We start from the raw sequence: 19,871 nt of genomic DNA, 5'->3' as shown, positions 1-19,871 counted from the left end.
TGCAGACAGTCTCGAATCAATACAAAAACAATTTTTACTATTTGCCTTAAGAAAATTCCAATGGGACTCTTTAACTAATCTTCCACCTTATACTAATCGATTAAAGCTTATCAATCTTCAAACTCTTGCTAGTCGAAGGGAAATGCTTGGTGTAATATTTATGACAAAACTTTTAAATGGATCAATTTCGAGCCCATTCCTTCTGAATGAAGTGAACTTTTGCGTTCCCTCTCGGACATCGAGACACTTCAAACGTCTTCTGCTGAAACAATGTAGAACGAATTTCGAACAAAATGAACCTTTTCGGCGTTTATGCCAAGATTGTAACTCTCACTCAAACACAGTTGATAGCTCGGATTTCTGTTTTTCTATAAAAAAGATTGTTCTCACCTCTCTAAATTAATGTATAATACGTTTGCTTCTGTTCTCTTTAAGTATTACGCTTGGCTGATGAAATTTCTTCTGTAGCTGAGCAGTCTCAGATCGTGACGCTTGACAAACCGCTGCCCATCAAAGACTCGGCCAAATAAAAAAAAAAAAAAAAGTATTATATAGATATATATATAAATCGATCGCGTGAACAGGATTAGTCTGGTTTCATTGGACCACTTGAGGGCAGCGCGCTGCCACAACGTCCATTAAAAAAAAAAAAAAAAAAAGTTATTTGAAGATTTCAAGCTTTTGTTTATATAGATATATTGTATTGCTAAATAGAATTGTCAAAATACTTTAATAGCCTTTTGTTTGCGATAATTTTTTTTACACGTAGATTTAAGCCTATTGGTTAGGGTATCATCTATTTAATTTGTTTACGAATTTAAAATTAAATAAAAATAATGTTTATAACGCTGTCAAATTTGAAAGGTTGAAAACTAAATTTATTTCGGTAATGGAAGACTAACTTTTCAACTCCTTGGTGTGGGTGTTATGGCTTCGCGGAAGCTGCCCTGAAGAGTGTGGGTAGACTCCCCTTGACTCTTCTTTTCTTTTTTCTTCCATCTCCTACTTTCCAGCGATTTCTGTATCCTCATCTAGGCATGAACCACTTTATTGTTTACATAACTGCGGGTAAGGCAGGTGTGCAAAACCCCACCCCATTCGACGAGCTAGCAGGGGCTTGCAAGCATGCCACACGTCACCTCCACCTTAACCACCACAAGTCAGTTATCATAACACTCTGTATATAAGCAGAAACCAATAAATACATACTTACCATGGATGTGACAGAGCTTGTTTACAAGTATAACGTTTATCCATATCTACACACATTAAATTTTGTATGAAATGCTTCGCTGAATCGCTTATTTCGTCCCAATATGGAGAATCAAACTCGAATTCCCCTAAAAATAATGTTTAATTATATAAAAATATGTACGTTTTAGCCTTGCACAAACCTTTTAAAATTTGAGCGAATAGATTTGCATCATTTTCATCGTAAAAGGGTGGATAACCACATAGTAATATATATGATATAACTCCTATGCTCCATACATCCACAGCCTTACCATATGGTTTTTGAGATAATACTTCCGGTGCCACATAACCCGGCGTACCGCATGCTGTTGCCATAATCCCGGAGTCCTCTATTTTTGACAATCCGAAATCGCTTATCATAATTTTGCTATGTTCATCCGAACTGTAGTAGAGAAGGTTTTCTGGCTAAGAAAAAAAGTATAAATAAATATTACAGAGGACTTAATATCAGCAGCAATAAAAATTAATGTACTCATTTTCTTAGCATAAAACTAAAGATAAACGATATTAGACCATGTTTACACGTGCACTTATCTAAGATAAAGCTGCAAAAGTTAATCTACCCTTCACATATGTTCCATTTCTGGAAGCTTTCAAAACTAAAAGTTGGCCATCTTTTTTACGCTTTTTCCACTCTTCTATTTTACTTCGAGATTTTATCTTGGGTTGAAATCCGTAAAGATCTCTGGGTCTAGGAAAAAGTATCGTTATCGAGTATTTCGCCCCATCCAATAGGTGCAATCACTCACAAACAGCGTTGCCGGTTGGATGCAATTGTATCTTAATTTTTTTTTTTTTTAATTTCCTGTTTTGATACTTTTTAATATAAAATGCCTTTCTTATACATACATATGCCAATATCGTCTTCCGTAAGCACTTATAAAACAGTGACTGTCATAGAAAAGATGTTCTTACCAAACCTCTTTAGATTTGGTCACTATTTTCGACTTACTAGAGGTATACGCCGCCGCCACCACCCATTTTCGTTGTTTTTCACACCGACGTTTATAACGTGCGGCGGCGGCATTTGGCGCGTTGCAACATTTTCTACTCATTTAATACTGTCTAGGCCGTTTATTGTTCATGTCGAAAATCGGTTCGATATGGTTGAAAGATTTATCAACGGAGGCGCATCACTGCCATTTATAACATTCCAATTGTCAAACTTAACTCTTTCTAAACGTTTGTTTGGAACTATCTACTACTCGGAATCGCCAACCAGTTATTTCAGTATAATCTCTAATTCAGCATCACTCTCCAACACTGAAATTGTATACCGAGTTATATTTGACATTTTGCTTTCTCGTTATGTTCGTTCATAAGAATAATTTTGCTGTTGAATTTATCACTTCACTACGGTGAGCACATTTTCATTTTGCATTTTCTTTGCTGAATAAACGAGATTATTAATATACATATAAAGTTATTGCGGTGTAATTAAAATTATTTGGAAGACAATACATTTCGCTGGAGAACAATCATTGTTTCCGATCAGCTATAATATTTTGGCATCCCTTGCGGGGAACCTGACTCTTCGCAAATTTGGAATTTTTCATATTGGTGTCATAACCTCAGAATAAATTTATCACGCCACTTTTTTTCGCGTACCGAACAGAGTTACGATTTGTTTTATAATTGCCGTTCAATCACGCCACCTTTTTTGCAACGTAGGTAATACAATTTGTACATATGTACAACATCCTACAATCACGCAAAAAGTGGCACTTGAACGCGAGGAAAACGTAGCAAAATTAAATGCAAATTTTTTAATAAACATCCGCAAAACTGCTAAGCAAAAGCAAACCTATGGATATTTCTGTGCTTGAAAAGCGTTACTGCAAGATTATTGGAATCGTTATTCTCAGGCCAGAGATGTAGCGAATATGGAAGAAACGTCTGACAACATTGAAAGCCGTCGCAACGCCTTAAGCGAAAGCCGATTCATTGCCGTGGAGAGCGCTTATTGTGAAGTGATGGGTGAACTCAATGACGATATATCAAATTTATCTAACAAACCACCCAGCAGCTCCAACTCTATGACTACTGCTGCAATTCGTCAGACATTCGCCACTCTACCAAGGTAAACTGCTCTCGACGAAAAGTAAGTTGCGAAGGATCAACCCAACCATTGGGAATGACGTCATTTTACGAGTTAATGGACGCCTCAAGCATGCTTTCTTATCAGATGCCATTTTATTACCAAAAGATGATAAATTGACGACGCTGCTTATAGTCCAAGCACATGAGTTTACGTTGCACGGTGGGGTTCAGACGACGCTGAACTTTACTAGGCGTCATTTCTGGCATATTGACGGGCGATTATCCATAAATACATAAACCGCTGCATAAAATGCTTTCGCCATCGCTGCCAACCTGCAAGCCAAATCATGGGGGCTTTGATCGCAGCCCGATGTAACCCGGCCAAACCATTTTCACATTGCGGTATAGATTTTGGAGGCCAATATAGGGTTCGCACTTCAAAAGGCAGGGGGCATCAAGCACACAAGGCATATATTGCACTATTCGTCTGTTTCAGTACTCGAGCTATCCATCTCGAGCTTGTAAGCGACCTTTCGACAAACATGTTTTTGTTAGCACTACGTCGCTTCTTTGCGGTTCGAGGCTACAGCTCCGATATAAACAGCGACTGTGCTACAATATTTGTAGGAGCGAGCACCGTGTTGAAAGACGACATCGCTCAGTTTCGAAATCAGTTAGAGGCCGGTGCGCTTTATGGATCCGTTAGAGGAGTTTCTTGGCACTTTATTCTCCCCGGGTCACCCAATTTTGGAGGTATATGGGAGGCAGGAATAAAAAGCATGAAGCACCATATTAAACGCGTTGTCGGCGAAGCAATATTGACATTCAAGGAATTATATACAGTGCTAAAAGGGGTAGAGGCTATACTCAATTCGAGATCACTAACCCCTCTTTCAAATGATCCACACGACATCACGGCGATTACACCTGCAAATTTGTTGAATGGATGTCTCTTGATAACACCACCCAAGCCAAGCTTACTTGACATCAAGGCTTCCAGGTTAATCCGTTGGGGACAAATATAACAAACCAATCAACATTTTTGGCAGCGCTGAAGCGCCGAGTATTTGAGGGAGCTTCAGATACGAAATAAGTGGCAGTAATCGCAAAAAAATTTGAAGATAGGTGACCTGGTTCTTTTACGCGACGAAAGGGCACCTCCTACTCAATGGCTTTTGGGTCGAGTTATTCAAGTACACCCTGGGGGAAATTTTCATGTACGCATTGCAACTGTACGTACCAAATGAGCAACTATAAAAAGAGAAATTTCAAAACTAGTAACACTTCCCATCGATGAGCGGCGTATGTCGCCTACGGTGGGCGGATAAGTGTTTCGTCGCACAGGACGAGGTGGGCGGAATATTTAGAACTATCTACTACTCGGAATCGTCAACCAGTTACTTCAGTGTAATCTCTAAGTCAGCATCACTCTCCAACACTGAAATCCGAGTTACATTTGACATTTTGCTTTCTCGTTATGTTAGTTCATAAGAATAATTGTGCTGTTGAATTTATCACTTCGCTACGGTGAGCACGCTTTCATTTTGCATTTTCTTTGCTGAATAAACGAGATTATTAATATACATATAAAGTTATTGCTATAACACGTTCAAAAGTTATTTAAAACAGACTGATTTTGCATCATCAACTTATTAAAACACAACACTAAAAGAAAAATTATATAATACATCTTAATGTTTTAGCCACATTTTTTTATAAATATCTCTGCTGGCTTGAGGTCAAATTTTTTTTGTTTCTCAAAAAACAGCAAAAAACACTGACATTTATGTTTTACCTTCGGAAATCTTCTTGAGGGCAACTAAACAACATAAAAGATCCACATTTTTGATAATGAATCACATAGTAGGATAGGATGGATAGGTTAGGTGGTAGCTGCCCTGATAAGGATAGCTCACTTGGACAACACGAAGGTCCGTTGTGATACCACATACACCAAAAATAACGGTGACTTAGATCTAGCTACTTAGAGAATCGTTGGGCAGCAACGATAAAGCTCCAAATGATACCGATCTCAACTTCGGATATATCCTCGGGAGATCCAAGTGAGTCGCGACCGAAGTACTTTCGCCTAGTTCTGGAAAAAGCTGGACAATCAATCATAAAGTGATTTGGTGATTCCACCTCATCATCCTCAATACAGCTGCAGCAGGATGGAGTTTCCAGTATATTGAGACGTACCGCATGGATACCCATGGGACAGTGCCCTGTCAAAACCCCAATGACCATTGATAGGTGAGCCTTAGTGAACCCAATTATTTCAGCAGACCTCCTGCCATCCACTTTTGGCCAGAAAGATCTTGCTACCCTGCAAGACGTGGTATCCGCCCAACGTTTGCTGAGCTGAGGCCCAGCTATGGAAGAGCAATCCACAGGTGGCCAGCGGGATCCCGAAATCCCTACAGCCATCTTCATCCGGTTCAGTTGTACCGATGCGGGCTAAGAGATCCGCTTGACAGTTACCCGGGATATCACTATGGCCCGGGCCCCAGATAATCTTAATTGTAAAATAATTCGATGCAATCGCAAGCGAGGTCAGGCACTCCCAGACCACCCTCGATCGCACTGTAGTTGAGCTCAAGGCCTTGATAGCCGCTTGGCTATCAGAGTAGATGTTAAATTCCCTAACCGTGGTAGCACTGGATAGCATTCCATCCACCGCATCCTTAATCGCAGCAATTTCCGCTTGGAATATTTTGCAGTGATCAGCCAACTTAAACTTGCGGCTTAAATTTAGCTCTTGACAAAAGACCCCCCCACCAACCTTTCCATCCAGCTTTGACCCATCCGTGAACAAGTTAACCGGTCCCATGCCCCAGATAATTCCTCTTCCCCAATCCTCTCTCTCTGGAATAACTGGGGTGAAGGTTGTATAGGGAGCAGTTAGCGGCATACAGTAGTCCGTTCTGTCCGGGATGAAGTCGAAACTGGTAAGAAGGCTAGAGTGTCCGCGGTCAGAAAGTCTATATCCCATATCACGAAGCCTGACCAACGACCTTGCCGCGGCCGCCTTTCCCGCAATATCTACTGGGTATATGTTCAGCACGACGTTCAGTGCCAAGGTAGGTGTTGTTCTGAGAGCGCCACTGATACCGATCAGCGCCGTCCGTTGCACTGACACTAACATTTTGTAGGTGCTCGCCGTGTCCAGTGCTTTCCACCAGACCAGCACCCCATATAGCAGAATCGGTTTGACCACCATCTCATAAAGCCAGTGCACTATTCTTGGCGAGAGTCCCCATCTCTTCCCGATAGCTCCTCTGCAGCAGTACAAGGCAATGGCGGCCTTCCTGGCCCGATCTTCCACATTGGGTCTCCAGGACAGTTTCTTGTCCAAAACAATACCCAAATATTTAACCCTATCAGAAAGTACCAACGGTACCCCTCCAATCGAGGGAGTTCTGAAATCGGTCATCTGATATCTCCTTGTGAAAAGGACCAATTGCGTTTTTCCCGGGTTGACCGCCAATCCACATGATTCAGCCCACCTAGCCACAGTATCCTGGTAGCCCTGCAGAACATCGCGCAGGGTGCCCAGAAATTTGCCTCTGACTAGGGTAGCGAGGTCATCTGCATAGGCAACCACTCGAAAACCATTGGCTTCCAGCTCCACAAGAAGCTCGTTGACTACCACAACCCAGAGGAGAGGAGATAGGACACCCCCCTGTGGCGTGCCCCTGCACACCTTCCTCTTAATTATGGCCCCTCCCCACTCCGCTGCGACAATTCTGCCGCATAGAAGTTTGCTAATAAATTCAACCAGAGCCGCCTCGACTCCTAAACCCACCAGAGCTCTTTCGATTGCCCCCGGTAAGACATTGTTAAAAGCTCCCTCGATGTCTAGAAAGGCACCCGGAGCATACTCTTTGTGTTCTAGGGACCCCTCTATTAGCTTTACAATCGAATGTAGAGCCGTTTCCGTCGATCTGCCCTTGCAGTACGCATGCTGTGAAGCCGACAGTAATCCCCGAGGTATCCTTTCCCGTAGGTATAGGTCAATCAACCGCTCAAACGTCTTAAGAAGAAACGACGAGAGACTGTTTGGCCTGAAATCCTTAGGTGATACATGAGAGCTTCTGCCGGCCTTCGGAATGAAAATAACCCTAACCGTGTGCCAAGACTTCGGGATATAGTTAAGCCTGAGGCAGTTAGTATATATGATGGCCAACCAGCGGCAGGAAATCCCCAAAGACCTTTGAAGCTGCGCAGGAATGATTCCATCCGGGCCCGGAGACTTATAGGGCTTGAACGACCCTATAGCCCAGGTTATTTGACTTTCCCGTATTGGAATGGCAGGCACTTCTGCATGGCCAACGACCGCCGACCATGCAGGCGAAGATCCCTGCGCAACTGGAACATCGGGAAAATGATTGTCCAGTAAAAGCCTTAGGGACTCCTCGCTACTCATCGACCAGTCCCCACCATCATCTCTCAGATACCCCAGAGGAGCGGGGTTCCTAGAGAGTATTTTTCTAAATCTCGCGGATTCATTGCAGCCTTCTACGTTTTCGCAGAAGCTTCGCCATGCAACTCGCTTGGCTATCCTTATTTCATATTTATAAATCCCCAGACTCACCTTATAGAGCTCCCAGTCCGAGGGTAATTTACTCCTCCTGGCTCTGTTGAAGAGCCGCCGACTGGACGCTCTTAGGTCGTCAAGAGAATCCGACCACCAGGGCGGCTTGCCCTTCCCCCTGTAAGTTTTCAATGGGCAGGATAGCTGAAAGGCGCTATTGCTTGCCGAGGTAAAGTTTTCCACCAGAACGTCTATCTCAGATTCGGACAGGGCCGAACTAATGAAAGGCACCGCAGGCAGTAGCTCTCCCAGCTTCCTACAATACAAGTCCCAGTTAGTACTTTTAGGGTTCCTAAAAGATATTTTACCGGGACGTTCTTCGTTCACTGAGAACTGAATATATCGGTGATCAGAGAAGGAGTGCTCGTTGAGAACCCTCCATCCAGATATCCGACCTTCCAGTTCTCTACTAACCAGGGTGAGGTCCAGGACCTCCTCCCTTACCGCAGTAATAAAAGTCGGGTCATTCCCCCTATTACATATACAAACAAAGTCCATCATCTACAATAAAAGTAAATAAAGACTCACCTCTAGTGTTGGTATCCGAGCTTCCCCAAATGCTATGATGGGCATTAGCATCGGCACCGATGATCACGCCAACAACTCTCCGCCTTGCCTCAGCGGTGATTTCACCCAGTATCGCAGGTGGTGGCCCCTCTACGTCCCCGTGGGGCATGTACGCTGAGATCACCCACATTTCATTACTTCCTCGCTCGAGGCAGACCGTCGTTACGTCAGCATTGCTGAAATTAGAGAGAATAAAAGCTTTAATCTCTTTTTAACAAGCACACAGGATCTAGGCCTACTTGCCTCCCTATGCACCAAGGTGTTGAATTTTCCAGTCCTTAATCCTGAAATCTTACTGCCGTTACTACTCAGCCACGGCTCCCGGACAAGGACTATATCCACTCCGCCTTTTTCAAGGCAGAGCAACAAATTTGCGGAAGCCGCCTTAGAGTGCTGAAGATTGATTTGACGGATTTCCATCAAAAGCGCTCTTCTTCCGCACCCCATCCTTGGCGGATTCGTATTAGTCTTGTCCATTCTAAAAAAGTCCCCCCTCAAGGCCGCTATCCGGAGCCGATTGTGTAGTCGCCCTTTAACGGTATCGTGGTTATCTATGCTACGCAGGGAGGTCACGCGAGGGTTGACGCATTACCTTATGAGTAATGCGTTCAGAGCCAGACCGGACGCGAAGCGGGAAAATCTTCAACCGCACCTACACCACCAACTTAACGGCGACGGAGCCGGAACGTACCTTGAGGCCCGCCACGGTTTTAACGGGACGTGGGCAGGTGCAGCATTAGCCTACCAGCCATTTCGGTAGGGTTTCACCCCGACCTACTAAAGTGGCAGAATACCGCACCTACCAGCCCAAAGTCATCAAGTCCAAATTTAATGTCAAATCAAAGCCCTAAAACAGTCCAGTTCGTCACCGTTGTGTACCGATCTTGACTCTTAAAGAGTCCTCCCTCCCCTGAGCTCGGCACAATGACTCAGGGAGTGCGGGTTTTATCGAGTTGTCCTCTCTAGATCCGCCATTATCAGTAGAAGCAGGGGCACCTCGTGCAGGACGTGAAAACTAATCACGCGTGACATTCGTCACTATGGCCGGTCTAAGACTGAAATCAGTTCCTGATCCAGAGCCTGAAACCACTTATGATATCCAAGCCAAGTATCTTAGCCTCCAATCACATAGTAAATTTTATTAGAATATTATAACGAAAATCTACACTGATAATGGCACAACGCCGAAACCGGTGTCTCGAAACCAAATTTGACAAAGGATGACAAAAAATCATTCCAATATACATCAATTGCCAAGTTCGAAGTTTCTTTATATTTACAAATGCAACATCTTGGTTGATTGTGGATATGTTACTGGAATGCATAAGATTGCGTTAAACGCATATACATGAGAAACTTCATTGTGGCTCGGCCATTATCCTTCTATTTATTTACCGGTGTGCTTATATTTGTAAAGGGCGAATTAATTGTGACCTATAACCATAAAACCATAACCAGATAAAACAGCTGATCGAACCTACCTTGTGGAAATCAATGTAGTCGATTAATGGTATCATACCATAACGCTAACGCCATAACCATACCATAGCCAACCAATTGGTTTTTGGTTTCTCGCCATATCCGTATCCTAAAAATATTTGAGTTGGTGAATTTAATAACTTTTTGTAGATTTCATTCATTGTTTTGGATACTTTATGACTAAAGGACTTATTTTTTGTGGAATATGTTTGTAATTTTTCGCGTTTTCTTCATTTGTATTAAGATTTCACGATTTTTAGGTTAAGACACCATTAATGATCACAATGGAGATGGTTATGGATATGGGTATTGTTACGACTATGGCGTTAGGGTTAAGGAAGTTTAATTCGCCCTTAACTTTTATACTGTCATCCTTTCTTACTTTGTTGTTCTTGCCGAGCAAATGAAGCTACGAAGTTAAGACAGTGGCTTTTGTTAGCACAGTGGGCCATGAGTGCTTTTTTACCCCAGCGGGTTAGGGGATCAGAATATGTCCGCGGTAGGTATGCCCGTCGTAAGAAGCGACTAAAATACCAAATTCAAGGGGCTGTGTAGCGCAACCCTTCAGGTTGCCAGCGCAATATATAGCTTCTCCAAACCCAATTTTCAACCTCACATATTCGCGGCGAATCCTGTTTCACTAACAGACGAGGCTCTGGCGACCCCAAGCTCCTCATGGAAATTGGGGGTGGGGAGGGAGGGAATGGCCTGAAGGTTTAATGTGGCCACATAAATCGTTCCCGAGATGGTCGGGCTAGCACCTTAAGGGTGCTGTGGTACCGGAGCGTACCGGATCTGTATCCGGCAAAGGACCATCACATCGATAACACTCCCCAAAGCCTTCGGGGAGTAACCTTATCGCTACAACAACAACAACAGTGCTTTTTTTTTATAGGTTTTGGTATTGTGACACTGTTTTCAATCCGATTTATGTTGTGCGAGTCCAATTTTGATTTGGTAATTCCCACATAAATGTTATCACAGTTTTTATTCTCCTTCCCTTTTTATACTCAGTTGAGCAGAGCTCACAGAGTATTGTAACGAATTTACTACAAATCCTCTTATTTGCAATCTTCTGCTGAGTTCGAATCACTAAACTGTTGAATAAATAACTCCAATATTGAATAATGGAAAAATGGCCTTTATTAAAATACTTCACAATACACTCAAACTGTGCAACGAATAGCTTAATAACCAAACTGATAGCTTAAATGAAACTGACTTTCAAAATAATACTGCTATTGCTCGCTAGATATCGTCTTAGTTGTAACTGCTTGACAACTCAAATCAAACTGAATTCCAGCGCCTCTACATCTGTCGCATTTTATACTCTTTGATTTTAACATTCGCATCTTCTAGGCGCTTCCAGAATCTACTAGTCCATTAGCTCTCAAACATCTCAGCTGTAATTAAAATTGCACAATTTTATAGACACAACAATATATACAATATACGTAAGCAATCGGTGAAATTTGAAGCTTATAGCTGTTAAAATGGGGTAGAAATTGCGAAAAGTTTCTTATCTGAACAATCGGTTGTATGAGATATATACTATATATACAACCGATCTCAATGATTTTTTCAGACATCAATATATGCCATATAAGTAAGCGTTCGGTGAAATTTGAAGCTTCTAGCTGTTAAAATGGGGCCGAAATCGCAAAAAAAAATATATATATACTATATATATACTATATATATCATCATATATATATTATATATATCCCCGATCTCTATGATTCTTTGACACAACAATATATACTATATACGTAAGCAATTGGTGAAATTTGAAGCTTATAGCTGTTAAAATGGGGTAGAAATTGCGAAAAGTTTCTTATCTGAACAATCGGTTGTATGAGATATATACTATATATACAACCGATCTCTATGATTTTTTCAGACAACAATATATGCCATATAAGTAAGCGTTCGGTGAAATTTGAAGCTTCTAGCTGTTAAAATGGGGCTAAAATTGCGAAAATATATATATATATACTATATATATATACTATATATACCACCATATATATACTATATATACAACCTATCTGTATTATTTTTTCAGACAACAATATATGCTATATACGTAAGCATTCGTTGAAAGTTGAAGCCTCTAGCTCTTAAAATAGGGCAGTAATTACGAAAAGTTTTTATCTGAACAATCGCTTGTGGGGGATATATACTATATATACGACCGATCTCATCAATTTTTTCAGACAACAATATGTGCAATATACGAAAATATATGGTGAAGCTTGAAGCTTCAATCTGTTAAATTGAGTAAGATATTACAAAAATCCTCTTTTTTCTGAAAAATCGGTTGTATGGAGGATATATGCTATAGTGGTCCGATCCGGCCGGTTCCGACAAATGTCTAATCGGACACCCAAATACACCTGCTTACCAAATTTTACCAAGATATCTCAAAAATTGAGGGACTAGTTTGCATACAAACAGACAGACGGACATACGGACAGACAGACAGACGGACATGGCTAAATCAACTCAGCTCTTCATTCTGATTATTTCGGTATATTTAATGGTGGGTCTATCTATTTTCTTTTAAGGACTTACAATTTTGGGTTTCGTGACGAAATTAATATACCATTTCATTTTCATGAAAGGTATACAAATAGGTAGGTACTTTGTGTGAGGATGCAAAGCTTCACGTTTTTTGTGGTCTGCATGTAAAAACTACGACTACGAATCACGTATTTCAAAAATATATGAAGTAAACGAACTATTTTATTAAACATGATGAATTTTGAATCTTCTATCCGTAAAAAAAGGGCAAAAATGATATATGCTATATACGTAAGCATTTGGTGAAATTTGAAGCTTCTAGCTGTTAAAGCAGGGCAGAAATTTCGCAAAGTTTCTTATCTGAACAATCGGTTGTATGAGATATATACTATGTATACAACCGATCTCAATGATTTTTTCAGACATCAATATATGCTATAAACGTAAGCATTTGGTGAAATTTGAAGCTTCTAGCTGTTAAAATGGGGCCGAAATCGCAAAAAAAAAATATATATACTATATATATACTATATATACCACCATATATATATTATATATACCACCGATCTCTATGATTTTTTGACACAACAATATAAACTATATACGTAAGCAATCGGTGAAATTTGAAGCTTATAGCTGTTAAAATGGGGTAGAAATTGCGAAAAGTTTCTTATCTGAACAATCGGTAGTATGAGATATATACTATATATACAACCGATCTCTATGATTTTTTCAGACAACAATATATGCCATATACGTAAGCGTTCGTTTAAATTTGAAGCTTCTAACTGTTAAAATGGGGCTAAAATTGCGAATATATATATATATACTATATACGATAAAATGTTGAGTAATTGACGCGAACAGTCGTGTTTTTGCTGCGCTCTAATGTTTTCTTTAAATTATATTGCAATATTATGCCTTGTTTTTGTGGCCATAGAGTGGATCGCGCCCAAACTTCGGTGCAATGTGAAAATTGCAGAGAAATTTACCATATGAGTTGTGTTGTTGGTAGCTTGTCTGCCGACCTAAACCATCTAAACAATGCTGACAATATTTACATTTGTGGTTTGTGTGCTCCATCTCAACAAGACGAGTCTATTACTTCACATAACTCTTCTTTACAACAACAACAAGCTACTCTAGTGCAAATGCCTAATCCGCTATCAGCTAATGACAATTTTGCTTCACATAACTCTTCGTTAGAACAACAACAAGCTACTCTAGTGCAAATGCCTAATCCGATAACTGCTAATGAAAATTTTGCCGAGTTGAAAATTTTTAACTCTCAGTTGCTTTCTGCTATGACTGTTTTGCATAAAGATAATGAGGGCTTACGAGAAAAAACAGATTCTCTTCAAGCTGAGGTTCGTGACTTGCATTGTAAGGTCACTGAGAACAATTCTATTTTGTCTCATTTGCTCACGAAATTTGAGAAATTGTGCTGTGTAAACAGCAACTTTACTACATCAAAGCAGTCAGCTTCTTCGTGCGTGTCAACAGTCGCGAGTGGCTCTGTCGACGGTGCTGTTCATCCACCGTCGACACTGATGCCTAATAATGCTGCTGTTGCTAATATTTCAACTGCGTCTGGCTCTGCTGACGGCGTTGCTAAAGCTGTCGAGAGACTATACAACCAGACTGATACTGCTTCCTATGCACATCCACCGTCGAATATTCTGCCTCATGATGCTGCTGCTGTTGCTACCTCTTCAAGTGTGATGCCTATTGTTAATGCGGCTGCTATGCAACTAACTTCGCCAACTCCGGTTACTGTTGAAAAATGCGGTAACTCAAACGAATGGAAAACAGTGCGAAATAAAAGGAATCGAAGAAATAAAAATGTAAATAAAGATAAAAATGAACATAAAATTCAAAATGACAATGGTGATGCTGACGCTGGTACAATTTCAATGCCTGAAGGTGTTAATAGTAGTAATAATGCAGACACGGTGAATGACAACATTAGACCCATCCAGCCATCCAATAACAACACTTCACCCCACGAGCCTATTGTTGATGCTGTCGAAATTGTTGATAATGAAAATGGGCAGTTGACTGAGATGATGCGTATGGGGCGCAGGAATAATAATAATAACAAACAGGCTCGCATCATTGGTACTAGTGTTTGCACTGACCTTGATAATGTTAATTCTCTAAACAGACTTTTAGATCTTGTATTTATTAGTGATAATATTAATTGTGAATTAAGGGAGTGCATGAACCCTATTACGCCTAGTGACAGGCATCATGTGCCTCTGATTACTACAGTTAATTTTTATTGTTTTGCTTCGGAGAATTTTGAAAGCAGTGTTTCTTTCAATTTTAATTCATTTGATTTCTCCGGTTTTAATGATTGGTTATTTCAAATAAACTGGGAGGAGCTACTTGAGGGACTTGATACCGCTAATAGCTTCCGCACTTTCAAAACTATTTTATACAACCACTGCTTGGATTGGATCCCGGTTAAAAGAAAAAGATCCTATAAATTGCCATGGTATTCAAGGGACTTAAAGAAATTGAAGAATCTTAGGAACAAATACTTTAAAAAATTCAAAAACTCGAAGAATCATTTGTTTTTTACTAAATACAAGTTTTATCTTAGGAGTTTCAACAATTTGGATAAGTATCTATACACCAATTACATTCGTAACATTAAGTCGAGCTTTAAATCGAATCCGAAATTCTTCTGGAATTACATAAAGTCAAAAAAATGCTGCGCCAGTGTCCCAACAGGTGTTTTTCTCGATGACAATTCTGCGAATTCTCCAACTGAAACAGTCAATTTATTTGCGGAGTTTTTCAAATCGAATTTTGGCCCAGAAGATAATAATCAAATATTTGAATTTCCGGAGAGTCAGGACTGTGCTGTTAACTTTTGATAGCTATGTCTCTCTTCTGAGGATATTAGTAAAGCCATTAATAAATTAAAATCCTCCTATCGGTCTGATGCTGATGGCTTGTGCCCTATAGTGCTAAAGTGCTGTCCAGCTTTAGTATATCCGTTAAGACTGATCTTCAATAAATCCTTGTCTTCTGGGACGTTCATTAATGATTGGAAAATAACTTCCATTACCCCAGTCTTTAAAAGTGGTAACAAAAACGATGTCCGCAACTACAGGCCCATATCCAAGCTGTCTACTATTTCCAAGATTTTTGAGCATGCCGTCAATTCAAAGCTAAGTTTTGCTGTTAAATCTCTCATTTCTCCCTATCAACATGGATTTGTCGCTGGCAGGTCAACTGTTTCTAATCTTGCTGTCTTTAGTGAATATTGTATAGAGTCATTTTCTGCTGGGTTTCAAGTGGATTGCATCTACACAGATTTCTCTAAAGCTTTTGATAGAGTTTTACTAGGAAAATTAGCTTCTCTTGGCTTTCATTCCTCGTTTCTGCTATGGATTGCCTCTTATTTATTTAACAGGCAATGTGTTGTTAATATTGATGGTGTATCCTCCAGGCCTTTTGTTGCCACTTCTGGTGTACCTCAGGGTAGTATATTGGGACCGTTATTTTTTATTCTTTTTATTAACGACATTAGTAGTTGCTTCTCGTTCGCCAAATGTTTGCTTTACGCTGATGACCTGAAGCTATTCTCAGCAATTAAGGCGCCAGATGATGCCTCAAGATTACAAAATGACATTAACAAACTTTACCACTGGTGCGAGGAATCTCATCTTTCCTTGAACCCCGCCAAATGTTTCCACATAACTTATGCGAAAACAACTAGTACACTACATACGATTTACAGAATTTCAAATTGTGAGTTTCAGTGTGTTAATGAGATTAAAGATCTTGGTATTATCTTTGATAGTAAGTTCTCGTTTAACAATCACGTAAACTATATAACTGCTAAATCATATTCTATGCTTGGTTTCGTTGGGCGTAATACTATAAAATTCTCAGATCCGTATAAGACCAAGTTATTATTCACGGCCTTTGTTAGGTCGCGTTTGGAATATGTAGTTTTTATTTGGAGGCCAAGCCAGCAGACAGCTGTAAATAGAATAGAGCGTATACAGAAGATCTTTCTTAAATATGCTCTTCGACCTTTAAACTTCTCTGAACCTATGCCTCCTTATTCTTCTCGTCTCTTGCTATTAAACCTTAAGACCTTGTTGGATCGTAGATCTATTATCTGCTTAAGTTTCGCTTATAACATTATTAATGGGTTTATTGGCTGCCCGTACTTGCTGGAGCGGTTTCGATTTAATGTCCCTCAACGTTCTCTCCGAAATTTCTATCACTTTTATGGTGATAATCTTAGAACTAATTATGCCTGTAATGCTCCTATTGCCCGTGCTATACGTGAGTTTAACTCACTGAGCGTTACGGTTTCATTGGATTTTTCACTACCAAGGTTTAAATTTTTAATTATTTTAAACTCTGCATTTTAAGTTCTCCGGTCCATATATGTATATAAGTTTCATACTTTTAGCTCTAAATTGAATTTAAGAACTATTTAATATATTTAGTCTGTAAGGATTTATTCCATTGACTGCAAATAAATGAAATGAAATGAAATATATATACCACCATATATATACTATATATACCACCGATCTGTATGATTTTTTCAGACAACAATATATGCTATATACGCAAGCCTTCGTTGAAATTGGAAGCCTCTAGCTCTTAAAATAGGGCAGTAATTACGAAAAGTTCGTTATCTGAACAATCGGTTGTGGGGGATATATACTATATATACGACCGATCTCATACATTTTTTCAGGCAACAATATGTGCAATATACGGAAGTATATTGTGAAGTTTGAAGCTTCAATCTGCTAAATTGAGTAAGATATTACAAAAATCCTCTTTTTTCTGAAAAATCGGTTGTATGGAGGATATATGCTATAGTGGTCCGATCCGGTCGGTTCCGCCAAATGTCTAATCGGACACCCAAATACACCCGCTCACCAAATTTTATCAAGATATCTCAAAAATTGAGGGACTAGTTTGCATACAAACACACAGACGGACAGACGGACAGACAGACAGACGGACAGACAGACAGACGGACATGGCTAAATCAACTCAGCTCTTCATTCTGATTATTTCGGTATACTTAATGGTGGGTCTATCTATTTTCCTTTAAGGACTTACAATTTTGGGTTTCGTGACGAAATTAATATACCATTTCATTTTCATGAAAGGTATAAAAATAGGTAGGTACTTTGTGTGAGGATGCAAATTTTCAGGTTTTTTGTGGTCTGCGTGTAAAAACTATGACTACGAATCACGTATTTCAACAATATATGAAGTAAACGTAGCTATTTTATGAAACTTGATGAATTTTGAAGCTTCTATCCGTAAAAAAGGGGCAAAAATGACAATTTGTATGAAGTATATAATATATATACCACCGATCTCTATTTTTTCAGACAACAATATATGCTATATACGTAAGTATTTGGTGAAATTTGAAGCTTCTAGCTGTTAAAACGGGGCAGAAATTGCGCAAAGTTACTTATCTGAAAAATCGGTTGTATGAGATATATACTATGTATACACCCGATCTCAATGATTTTTTCAGACATCAATATATGCTATACACGTAAGCATTTGGTGAAATTTGAGGCTTCTAGCTGTTAAAATGAGGCCGAAATCGCAAAAAAAAATATATATATATACTATATATACCATATATACCATCATATATATATTATATATATCACCGATCTCTATGATTTTTTGACACAACAATATATACTATATACGTAAGCAATCGGTGAAATTTGAAGCTTATAGCTGTTAAAATGGGGTAGAAATTGCGAAAAGTTTCTTATCTGAACAATCGGTTGTATGAGATATATACTATATATACGACCGACCTCTATGATTTTTTCAGACAACAATATATGCCATATACGTAAGCGTTCGGTGAAATTTGAAGCTTCTAGCTGTTAAAATGGGGCTAAAATTGCGAAAATATATATATATATACTATATATACCACCATATATATACTATATATACCACCGATCTGTATGATTTTTTCAGACGACAATATATGCTATATACGTTCGTTGAAATTTGAAGCCTGTAGCTCTTAAAATAGGGCAGTAATTACGAAAAGTTTCTTATCTGAACAATCGGTTGTCATACTATATATATGACCGATCTAATCAATTTTTTCAGGCAACAATATGTGCAATATACGAAAGTATATGGTGAAGTTTGAAGCTTCAATCTGTTAAATTGAGTAAGATATTACAAAAATCCTCTTTTTTCTGAAAAATCGGTTGTTTGGAGGATATATGCTATAGTGGTCCGATCCGGCCGGTTCCGACATATGTCTAATCGGACACCCAAATACACCTGCTCACCAAATTTTATCAAGATATCTCAAAAATTGAGGGACTAGTTTGCATACAAACAGACAGACGGACAGACAGACAGACGGACATGGCTAAATCAACTCAGCTCTTCATTATGATTATTTCGGTATACTTAATGGTGGGTCTATCTATTTTCCTTTAAGGACTTACAATTTTGGGTTTCGTGATGAAATTAATATACCATTTCATTTTCATGAAAGGTATAAAAATAGGTAGGTACTTTGTGTGAGGATGCAAAGCTTCACGTTTTTTGTGGTCTGCATGCAAGAACTACGACTACGAATCACGTATTTCAAAAATATATGAAGTAAACGTAACTATTTTATGAAACTTGATGAATTTTGAAGCTTCTATCCGTAAAAAAGGGGCAAAAATGACAATTTGTATGAAGTATATAATATATATACTACCGATCTCTATCATTTTTTCAGACAACAATATATGCTATATACGTAAGCATTTGGTGAAATTTGAAGCTTCTAGCTATTAAAACGGGGCAGAAATTGCGCAAAGTTTCTTATCTGAACAATCGGTTGTATGAGATATATACTATGTATACACCCGATCTCAATGATTTTTTCAGACATCAATATATGCTATACACGTAAGCATTTGGTGAAATTTGAAGCTTCTAGCTGTTAAAATGGGCCCGAAATCGCAAACAAAAAAAAAATATATATACTATATATACTATATATACCATCATATATATATTATATATATCACCGATCTCTATGATTTTTTGACACAACAATATATACTATATACGTAAGCAATCGGTGAAATTTGAAGCTTATAGCTGTTAAAATGGGGTAGAAATTGCGAAACAATATATATATATATACTATATATAATATACTATATATACCACCATATATATACTATATATACCACCGATCTGTATGATTTTTTCAGACAACAATATATGCTATATACGTAAGCATTCATTGAAATTTGAAGCCTCTAGCTCTTAAAATAGGGCAGTAATTACGAAAAGTTTCTTATCTGAACAATCGGTTGTGGGGGATATATACTATATATACGACATATCTCATCAATTTTTTCAGGCAACA

General features: G+C 39.1%; 1 protein-coding gene across 1 annotated transcript in view; it reads right to left on the bottom strand.

Moving 5' to 3' along the window:
* CaMKI (Calcium/calmodulin-dependent protein kinase I) overlaps nucleotides 1-19,871 on the bottom strand; it is a 1,042,346-nt gene that overhangs the window by 293,281 nt on the left and 729,194 nt on the right. The window contains exons 3-4 of the mRNA XM_067758373.1: nucleotides 1,395-1,659; nucleotides 1,214-1,340 (exon numbers count right to left, since the gene is read on the bottom strand). Of these exons, the coding sequence (XP_067614474.1) occupies nucleotides 1,214-1,340; nucleotides 1,395-1,659 (392 nt within the window). The remainder of the gene's footprint in view (nucleotides 1-1,213; nucleotides 1,341-1,394; nucleotides 1,660-19,871) is intronic.

The sequence above is a fragment of the Eurosta solidaginis genome, chromosome X (assembly GCF_040869045.1).
Source record: "Eurosta solidaginis isolate ZX-2024a chromosome X, ASM4086904v1, whole genome shotgun sequence".
NCBI lineage: Eukaryota > Metazoa > Arthropoda > Insecta > Diptera > Tephritidae > Eurosta > Eurosta solidaginis.
The sequence above is the reverse complement of the archived record's forward strand: the minus strand, read 5'-3'. Positions and strand labels throughout refer to the sequence as shown.